Source organism: Barbus barbus (genome assembly GCF_936440315.1).
Source record: "Barbus barbus genome assembly, chromosome: 40".
In the NCBI taxonomy this organism is placed as follows: domain Eukaryota; kingdom Metazoa; phylum Chordata; class Actinopteri; order Cypriniformes; family Cyprinidae; genus Barbus; species Barbus barbus.
In genome coordinates this window covers 27,081,585-27,091,729 of record NC_136718.1, presented here as the reverse complement: position 1 = coordinate 27,091,729, position 10,145 = coordinate 27,081,585, and the positions used below count along the sequence as shown (strand labels likewise).

Sequence of the window (10,145 nt, the reverse complement as noted above, 5' to 3'; positions counted from 1 at the left end):
CAGCGATGGCCTGCGTGTCGGCCGCCGAGCCCGAGCGGCAGCAGAAGATCCGCTCGTGGATGGGAGTGAGTTTATCCGTCACACGGTTGGCGATGTAAGCGCTGCACAGATCACAAGCAGTTACACAGAGCAGAATCACCAGACTGAGCAGCTAAACGGACAGAAGCGGCGTCTCTCACCCGGTGGTGGTGCGTGAGTCAGCCCCCATCACCACTCCTCCGTCAAACTCCACCGCCATGATGGTGGTCTGAACAACACAGAGCCAGTTAGCACAGCAAACTCCACCCTGGCAGCTTCACCTTCCTCTCTCAGACCAGGGGTCACAAATACAATGGGGCTTTTGGTTTTTTTGAGATGCAAACTTGCAATTTTGAGAAAAGTTCCAAGAAAAAAAAACAATTGTGAGATAAAACTAACAATTTAGAGAGAAGAAAGGACAAACTGGAGTAAACATTCAGTTACTAGAAAACAGTAAGATTTGTGAGATAAAAAGTATTAAGTCCAAATGCAAAATGCTACAAAATGTCAACTGAGGAATTTTGAGAAAAAAAAAAAAAAAAAAAGAGTATGAATTAAGAATTGATTGTGAGATAAAGTCAAATATGACTATTGTTTTGTTTTTTTTTCCAATTTTGAGGGAAAAAAGTCAGAATTGTTAAATATAAACTACAGAAAACTAAACTCTATAGTTATATATATACACATATAAAATCTGTGTGAAAAATAATCAGGCTTTCGTAATAAATCGGAGTAATTTTAGAGATAATTCGGTTATATCTACTGCTTTGATTCATCTAGAAGATAATATCATAATTAGAAACCGCGCTACTAGAATACATTATTCATCTCAGTATTTACAGTAAACATCAGTTTATTAAGAGATATTAATGAGTTTATTAAGAGACGATATTAATGAGTTTATTAAGAGACGATATTAATGAGTTTATTAAGAGACGATATTAATGAGTTTATTAAGAGACGATATTAATGAGTTTATTAAGAGACGATATTAATGAGTTTATTAAGAGACGATATTAATGAGTTTATTAAGAGACGATATTAATGAGTTTATTAAGAGACGATATTAATGAGTTTATAAAGAGACGATATTAATGAGTTTATAAAGAGACGATATTAATGAGTTTATTAAGAGACGATATTAATGAGTTTATTAAGAGACGATATTAATGAGTTTATTAAGAGACGATATTAATGAGTTTATTAAGAGACGATATTAATGAGTTTATAAAGAGACGATATTAATGAGTTTATTAAGAGACGATATTAATGAGTTTATTAAGAGACGATATTAATGAGTTTATTAAGAGACGATATTAATGAGTTTATTAAGAGACGATATTAATGAGTTTATTAAGAGACGATATTAATGAGTTTATTAAGAGACGATATTAATGAGTTTATTGTTGATTTCTGCTGCATCATTCACGGAGCGCGCGAGCTAATAAACGCGTTTCTCTACAGCATTACAGCAGTCTTCTGAGATTATTATAATAATGATGTCTATTTCTCACCCCGGTGCTGACTTCTCTCTGCGTCCAGTCAGGATATAACTCATTATAATTATTTAAAGTAGAAACGTTAGCAGGAAAACACAGCGCTGTAGCCATCTTGAATGAAGATCGTAACTGAAGGACCCCTGGCAGGAGTCCGCACATGCGCCTGTCTTAAAACATCATACGTGCCTGATAAATCAGAAAACACACTCTCGGACATGCATTACAGAATTTAAACAATAACACGCGGTGCTATTTTTTCTTCTATTAATTTTCGTTTGAAGCATATTAGATTGGTATAATATGTCCCGGGGAGTTTTGACGCTTGTTCAGGCAGCTATCGCGTCAGTCTCAGGGCAGACCCCGTGCGGAAGGTAAATAATGAAACGCGTCTATATTTACTGTATTAAACATCATATGACTCCAAACACGACACTGATCATCGAAAAAGCATTTATCTCGTGTGTGATTTATGCTAGACTGTGTTTGTGTGACTGATATTATAGTCTCATCTTACAGTAATCGTGTTATTTCTGGTTTTTCTCAGATGACTGTACATAACTTATATATATTTGATCGCAATGGCAGCTGCCTTCATTACAGCGAGTGGAACCGCAAGAAACAAGCCGGGATCTCCAGAGAAGAGGTCAGGAACACACTAACACGACCTCCTACATCCCTCATCCTATATATCAACATATAGTATCTGTTTCTGTTTGAGTGTGTGTGTGTGTGTGTGTGTGTGTGCGCGCGCGTGTGTGTGTGTGTGTGTGTGTGTGTGTGTGTGTGCGTGTGTGTGTGTGCGTGTGTGTGTGTGCGTGTGTGCGTGTGTGTGCGTGTGTGCGTGTGAGTGTGTGCGTGCGTGCGTGAGTGTGTGTGAGTGTGTGTGTGTGTGTGTGTAGAGAGAGTGTGTGTGAGTGTGTGTGTGTGTAGAGAGAGTGTGCGTGAGTGTGTGTGTGTGTGTGTGTGTGAGAGTGTGAGTGAGTGTGTATGTGTGTGTGTGTGTGTGTGTCTGTCTGATGAGTGTGTGTGTGAGTGTGTGTGTGTGTGTGTGTGTGTGTAGAGAGAGTGTGCGTGAGTGTGTGTGTGTGTGTGCGTGTGTGTGTGTGCGTGCGTGCGTGTGTGTGTGTGTGTGTGTGTGCGTGTGTGTGTGTGTGCGTGTGTGCGTGTGAGTGTGTGCGTGCGTGCGTGAGTGTGTGTGAGTGTGTGTGTGTGTGTGTGTGTAGAGAGAGTGTGTGTGAGTGTGTGTGTGTGTAGAGAGAGTGTGCGTGAGTGTGTGTGTGTGTGTGTGTGTGTGTGTGAGAGTGTGAGTGAGTGTGTATGTGTGTGTGTGTGTGTGTCTGTCTGATGAGTGTGTGTGTGAGTGTGTGTGTGTGTGTGTGTGTGTGTGTAGAGAGAGTGTGCGTGAGTGTGTGTGTGTGTGTGTGTGTGTGTGTGAGAGTGTGAGTGAGTGTGTATGTGTGTGTGTGTCTGTCTGATGAGTGTGTGTGTGAGTGTGTGTGTGTGTGTGTGTGTGTGTGTGTGTGTGTAGAGAGAGAGAGTGTTATACTTGTAGTCATATTACTTTCTTTTGGTATTCCTGTTATTTATTAATTAAACAATTAAATTTAAAACAAGTTTGAAGAATTCAATAACTTCTTAAAATACTTACACACACACACACATATATATATATATATTTACACTGCCCTCCAAAAGTTTGGAAACACCCCAACCTTCCTAAACCTTCCAACAAGACAATGACCCCAAGCACACTTCCAAGCTGTGCAGATACTGTTTGGAGAGGAAACGGTCAGCTGGCATCATGTCTGTCATGGAATGGCCTCCACAATCACCCGACCTCAACCCAATGAGCTACTATGGGAGGAACTGGACCGTGATGTCCGTAAGAAGTGTCCAACCAGTGTGAATCATCTTTGGGCAATCCTTCAGGAGGCTTGGAGTAATATACAGGATCAAGTCAATGTTTGAATAAACTGACAGCTCGGATGCCCAGATTATACAGAGCTGTAATAAATTCAAATTTCAAATTCAAATTTTATTTGTCACATACATATACATACATAGTACGACATGTAGTGAAATGTATTGTACGACTGTCCAACAAATTGTCCAACAAAATTAGAAAAACCTCAAGTTTACAAAAATACAAATAGAAAAAGTACAGTAACCATATATACAGAATAAACTAGCAATAAAATAAAATAACAAATAGATATGAGAATAAAAAATAGAATATGATTCTATATAGATTCTATAAAAAGTAAAGTGTATGTCAGTGATAAAGTGTCCGTGTGCTGTGCTGTGCAGTAAAGTGTATAAGTGAGTAAAAGGATACTAAAGACAAAGACAAATGGTATGTAAGTCCCACTCATTTATCCTTCCGTACCTTCTACAAATTAGTGCAGATTGTACTTGAAAAATGTGCAAAGTGGAAGTGTGGGGTGATGTGATTAGAGTGGAGAGTGGTTTAGACTCCGAATGGCCTGCGGGAAGAAGCTCCTCCTCATTCTCTCTGTGTTCGCCTTCATGGAGCGGAAGCGTCTCCCTGAACGCAGCAGAGAAAAGAGTCCATTGTTGGGATGGCTGAGGTCCTTCACTATCTTCCTGGCCCTGGTCAGGCACCGCTTGCTGTAGATGTCCTGCAGGTTAGGGAGCTCGGTGTGAATGGTACGTTCCGCTGAAGCTGCTAATAGCTGCTAATGCTGGACATTTTGATGAATCGAAAAGTTTTTTCTATGTATAAACTGTTTATGCATATAAAACATTATATTAAAATATGTTTTCGTAGTTTGTGTTGTCCCTTATCAGTGCAAAATTATCACAAATTAAAAAGGATTCATGCCAATATGGTCCAAAACCCCTTTTTTTAGGGTGTTTCCAAACTTTTGGAGGGCAGTGTACTTGCTTAATTATTTGCATAATAATGTCATTTAAATGGAGTAATTACAGCAAATAAACTGCTGTAAGTTGTCATATTTCTCTTTTCTTTATCATTAATAGTAATTACCTTTAAATAAAAAAATTAAAAAACTCTTAACATCCAACTCAGAAATAATAATATCACAAATGTCACATTATTCGTCACCATGGTTTAGTGCAGAAAAATAACTAATTAATGTTTGTCAGATAAATTGAGGCAGAATCATGAGTCAGATATTTCCTAATGTCTTTTTCATGAGCTACAAACCATATTATGCATATTTTATCTTTGTTTTTATTCATATGTCCTTTCTAATGCCATGTTATTTCTTAAGTTTATTTTATTCCTGTGTTAATTGTATTCTGTGTACAGAGAGTTGATATTCCTCATATTCTTATAGCTGTAAATATCTGCTGTTGACAGTCATTATCACGTAGATGAAGGCTGATTCTGTTCCGTTTCATCAGGAGTTTAAGCTGATGTACGGGATGCTGTTCTCCATCCGCTCCTTCGTCAGTAAGATGAGTCCACTGGACATGTATCCTTCCTCTCATCAGCTTGTGTGTGTGTGTGTTTTTGTTTTTATATTCCGGTGGGGACTTAAGTCCCCAAGAGTCTGTGTGTATTCAGGCTTGTGTCACAGTGGGGACCTAAATTGAGGTCCCCACGGGTAAACAAGCTTATAAATCACACAGAATGAAGTTTTTTGAAAATCTAAAAATGCACAAAGTCTCCTGTGAGGGCTAAGTTTAGGTGTAGGGTTGGTGTAGGGCAATAGCACACACAGTTTGTTCAGTATAAAAACCATTACGCCTATGGGATGTCCCCACTTTTCACAAAAACAAACGTGCGTGTGTGTGTTTTCTCCTTGACTGAATGCTTCAGGAAAGACGGCTTTCTGGCGTTCCAGACCAGCCGTTATAAGCTGCATTATTATGAAACTCCAACGGGAATCAGACTGGTGATGAACACAGACCTCGGCGTTCCAAACTGCAGAGACACACTGCAGCAGATCTACAGCACTGTAAGAGACACACACACATACACACAGTACTCTAGTACTCTCTGTCTTTACTCTGGTAACTGTCTCTGATTGTGTCCATCTGCAGCTGTATGTGGAGTACATCGTGAAGAACCCGCTGTGTGTGCTGGGTGAGTCTCTCCAGAGCGATCTGTTCAACAGTAAACTGGACTCTTTCATCAGAGCCCTACCGTTCTTCAGCGCCCGCGCTGCCTGATCACAATAAAACATCAGCTTCTGTAAAATATCACTTTTCATTATTTGAAGACTCACAGAATTGATCAAAATAAATTATTCCTTTTTTTTTTTTATTTTAACTATGCGTGTTCTCGCGACTTGATGGCAATGACTTCACCAAGTTTCCTTTTACTTTGCCATTCATGTTCCTATTTATTGCTGTCATTTATTGCTGTTTAAAAACATCAGCGTTTGGAGATTTATTGCAGAATAATGTTCAAAGATGAATTTATGTGATGATTGAAATTAATAAAAAAATTTGCAGGATAAGTAACATGTTCAAGTCCAAATGATGAAAGCACTATATAAAGGAGACTTGACTTGTTTTGAAACAATGGTTATTTTATTTATTTATTAATTTTATTTGTTGATCTTTTCAACAGTGCCAACTGGGGTTCTAAACCATTTTCTTAAGCAAATCACAATAGTCCATCTTTCTTTTGTGTGAAAAGTGACAGTCTTGCCTTGGGGGAAATGGGGGAAAAATAATATTTGATCCCCGGCTTATTTTGTACGTTAGCACACTGACAAAGAAATGATCAAACTATCATTTTAATGGTAGGTTTATTTTAACAGTGAGATAAAATAACAACAACAACAACAAAAAATCCAGAAAAACGCATTTCAAAAAAGTTATAAATTGATTTGCATTTTAATGAGTCAAATAAGTATTTGACCCCTTCACAAAACATGACGTAGTACTTGGTGGCAAAACCCTTGTTGGCAATCACAGAGGTCAGATGTTTCTTGTAGTTGGCCACCATGTTTGCACACATCTCAGGACGGATTTTGTCCCACTCCTCTTTGTACATCCTCTCCAAGTCATTAATGATCTTCCAGTAACACAGTCCCGCAAATTAATCTATGCCGATGACATCTGCATTGGGACCCAACATCGGACATTTGACGAGGTCAAAAACATACTAAACAAGGACATGGATTTGATGGTGGACTTCCTCAGTAGGTGGCGACTCCAACCCAGTGCAACTAAGACGGTATCCAGTATCTTCCACCTCCACAATGCACAAGCCAAACGGGAGCTCAATATCTTCCTCAAGGGCCAGCGTATCAAACATGACCCAAACCTGACATACCTCGGCGTTACTCTGGACCGATCGTTAACATATGATCACCTGAAGAAGACAGCAGCCAAAGTCAGCTCTCAAAATAATCTACTCAGTAAACTGGCCAGCACAAGTTGGGGTGCAAGGGCCCAGACACTCAAGACCACTGCACTTGCTTCGTTTTACTCAACAGCAGAGTACTGTGCACCAGTCTGGTCAAGATCATCCCACACCAAGATAGTTCAGTTAAACACATCTATGCGCACAATCACTGGAACCCTATATTCTACTCCACTACCATGGCTGCCGGTTCTCAGCAACATACCACCACCACCACACCTCCGATGACAGGAGGCCACTGCCAAGTTGCTGACTAAAGTGCAAGCGAATGACAAGTTGCCACTCAACACAGACATCACACTGCATCCAGCAGCCCGCCTGTCATCGAGAAAACCTGTCTGGCTGGACCCGCCTCCAGAGGATATGAAAGCCAATTCGGCATGGAGTGATGAATGGGCAGCAACTGATGTTGTGAACCACTCCCTCGTAACTGAGCCATCAGTCTGTTCTCATTTAAGAGCATTTTTCGTATTTTGCAAATTATCTGCCAATGGTATAAGAAATGAAAAAAATATTCTTGTTTTCGTTTGCATTAAGATTATTTTTGTTACTATATGGCAGATGATTTTACATGTTACATGTAAAATGCACTTAAATGCACTTGTTTCCCCAACAAGACTAAATATCTTATATAATTTTTCATCTATAGAAAAGGCATCTTAACTAAAGAATTTTTAGATATTGTACTTGAAATAAAACAAAGATATCAGTAAGAAAAGCATTTTTGCAACATGAATGAATGAATGGGGTATTTAAACATTGCTTATGCTTTAATAAGTGCAAGGAGACCAAAAGAAACTCTGGGTTTACCAAAGAAATGCTGCTCCCGACCAGGGGTGTGTTTTCCAAAAGCATTGTTTGCTAACTATGGGTGCAAGTTCCATTGACCTCTATTGGTAACAAATGAACTTGAGACAATAGTTGCCTTTGGGAAATGCACCTCGGGTTAGGTTCTCAGAGTAAGTTACCACGGTAATTGACACTGAGTATTAGTTACCTCTCTTTCAGAAATGGGCTTGACTTACACTGCTTTCTTGGGTTTGACAAACCTCCCATTTTGAAATGGAAAATGTCTTGGGTTACGTATATAACCCCAGTTCCTCGAGGGAACGAGACGCTGTGTCCGAAGACGCTAGGGGAATTCCTCCAGCGTGACCGCGCTCTGATACAAGTGTAGTCTGTCCAAAGGATGGGCGAGATGGCCAGGAAGCATAAAAGCACATGCGGTGGAAGTATGGCTTCGAGACGCAGCGTCTCGTTCCGTCGAACTGGGGTTACATACGTAACCAAAGACGTTACTCTTCAGGAACTCGAGCTGCGCTAAGACGCTAGGGCAATGAGATACCTGCGCCGCTAGATTGACAAATCCCTGCCTAGTGTGTATGGAGCACAACTGGTGCGAGAGAAAAAGACCACAAGTGGCTAAAGTGGGCGGGGCCTGCGTTCTGAAGGCCAACTTGTGAGAAATGAGCCTTGATCCCCAGGAAAGGGGAGAGCAGAGGACTCGAGGCTATAGCATCCTGTATCCACTACATACTCCCTCAGCCTCTGGAGGAAACATGTAACTAGGGGGTGTCTACCCACTGATTGGCCACCAAGAGGGGTGCGGTAGGCCCGTAAAGCCGCCACTTCAGGGTGGATTGGGTTAAACCTGCAGAGGAACAGGCCTGCACAGACTCCAGAACTGTACCAATCAGTTGAGCTGGCAACCTCTGCACCATGAAGTGAGACTTCCACCTCAGTGCGTACCGTTTCCTCGCGCTCCGGCGAACGGAGGCCTCTAGAACTCTCTGAGCGAGAAGGCCTGACGACACTCGCCGAGCAGCCGAGCTCGCAGAACGGGGGCCTCAGCATGACGACTCTCGAAATGAGAGGAGGCCTCTATACTCCACACACTGGACGTCTTGTAAGGAGACTCACTTAGAGCCTACTACTCACAGATGCTGTCTGGACGGAGCTCTGGCGAGCGGGGGCCTCTAGAACTCTCTGAGCGAGAGGAGGCCTGACGACACTCGCCGAAACAGTCGAGGTCTTGGAGCGGAGACCTCTGCATGACGACTCTCTAGATCGAGAGGAGGCCTGTTACACTCCATACGCTGGAGATCTTGCAAGGAGACTCCCCTAGAGCCTACCACTCACATAGCTGCCCCCATGGAGCTCTGGCAAGCGGAGGCCTCTAAAACTCTCAGAGCGAGGGGAGGCCTGACGACACTCACTGACCAGTCGAGCTCTTGGAGCGGAGGCCTCAGCATGACGACTCTCGAATTGAGAGGAGGCCTACTACCCTCCACACACTAGACGTCTTGTAAGGAGAGTCACTTAGAGCCTACTAATCACAGATACAGTCCAGGCGGAGCTCTGGCGAGTGGAGGCCTCTAACACTCTCTGAGCGAGAAGAGGCCTGACGACACTCGCCAAAACAGCTGAGCTCTTTCTTTTCATCTGGTGTTATAAGGATGTGTTGTGCTCTATTGTTGACAATATGTTGTGTTTTGGAGTTGTTTTGAGCTAAATGTTGTTGTTTTTTTATGAAATCATTCATAACCTCTTGTTATGTTTTTTTAATTAAAAATTTTATCGAGAAATCTTGTTTGTATATATAAAAGAGGGTTTCAAAATCAAATCTCTCTCGGACACACTCGCTCTCGCTCTCTCTCTCTCTCTCTGTGCGCATGTACTGGGTGAGTGGATGGAGTGTTGATTGAGAGCGTGTGGCTGCTGTGTGAGGTACGAGTGGTCTTTACTTCTCTATCTTTGTTTTTTTTATTTTTTTTATTTATCTGTTTAGTTTATTGTTTTTTCTTTGTTTAACGTTGGTTTGTTTTTTTCTAAATAGAGGAGTGTTGTTTTTTAGCCAGGGCGTCTGCTCACATTTGTTTGAGCATGGCTGCCCTAGGCAGCGGGAGTTTTAATTCATTGACAAGGCGTCATGCCGTGAAAATAGATTCGAAATCTAGTGTTGAGGATTGTAGTTTAGCGGTGGGAGAGGTGGTTGGTTGTGAGAATGTTGTGTCAGATTCGAGAATGAATGGCGCGGTTGTTGTGTTTATGAAAACTATTGAGTTGGCGAACATCGCGGTTGAAAGTGGAGTCGTAATTGACAATGCGTTTGTTTCGGTGCTACCGTTGTCCATGCCGTCAAAGAAGGTTATCCTGTCAAACGTACCGCCTTTCATTAAAAATGAGGTGCTTGCACAAATGTTAGAGCGATACGGTAAATTAGTCTCACCAATAAAAATGATTCAAATTGGCTGTAAATCACCATT

General features: G+C 41.4%; 2 protein-coding genes across 3 annotated transcripts in view; one reads left to right on the top strand and one right to left on the bottom strand.

Moving 5' to 3' along the window:
• The window catches only part of LOC306859279 (proteasome subunit beta type-6-like), a 6,231-nt gene extending 4,573 nt beyond the window's left edge, over window positions 1–1,658 (bottom strand). The window contains exons 1-3 of one of the 2 annotated variants that reach the window (XM_079400241.1): window positions 1,533–1,658; window positions 180–361; window positions 1–101 (exon numbers count right to left, since the gene is read on the bottom strand). The exon at window positions 1–101 is cut by the window's left edge and continues 31 nt beyond it. In XM_079400241.1, coding sequence (XP_079256367.1) covers window positions 1–101; window positions 180–238 — 160 coding nt within the window. In that variant the 5' untranslated portion in view covers window positions 239–361; window positions 1,533–1,658. The remainder of the gene's footprint in view (window positions 102–179; window positions 362–1,532) is intronic. The other variant, XM_079400240.1, reaches the window with a different exon arrangement.
• Window positions 1,659–1,732: 74 nt separating this feature from the next.
• LOC306859285 (trafficking protein particle complex subunit 1-like) lies at window positions 1,733–6,277 on the top strand. The gene is made up of 5 exons (XM_079400250.1): window positions 1,733–1,888; window positions 2,062–2,160; window positions 4,905–4,975; window positions 5,323–5,461; window positions 5,547–6,277. The coding sequence occupies exons 2-5, from the start codon at window positions 2,062–2,064 to the stop codon at window positions 5,673–5,675; spliced, it is 438 nt and encodes a 145-aa protein (XP_079256376.1). The 5' UTR covers window positions 1,733–1,888; the 3' UTR covers window positions 5,676–6,277.
• Window positions 6,278–10,145: the final 3,868 nt, after the last annotated feature.

Coding starts and splice junctions, on each gene's coding strand:
- LOC306859285 (XM_079400250.1), top strand. CDS start 2,062: ATGACTGTACATAACTTATATATATTTGATCGCAATGGCAGCTGCCTT. Junction 2,161..4,904: donor CCGGGATCTCCAGAGAAGAG/GTCAGGAACACA, acceptor CCGTTTCATCAG/GAGTTTAAGCTGATGTACGG. Junction 5,462..5,546: donor TGCAGCAGATCTACAGCACT/GTAAGAGACACA, acceptor GTCCATCTGCAG/CTGTATGTGGAGTACATCGT.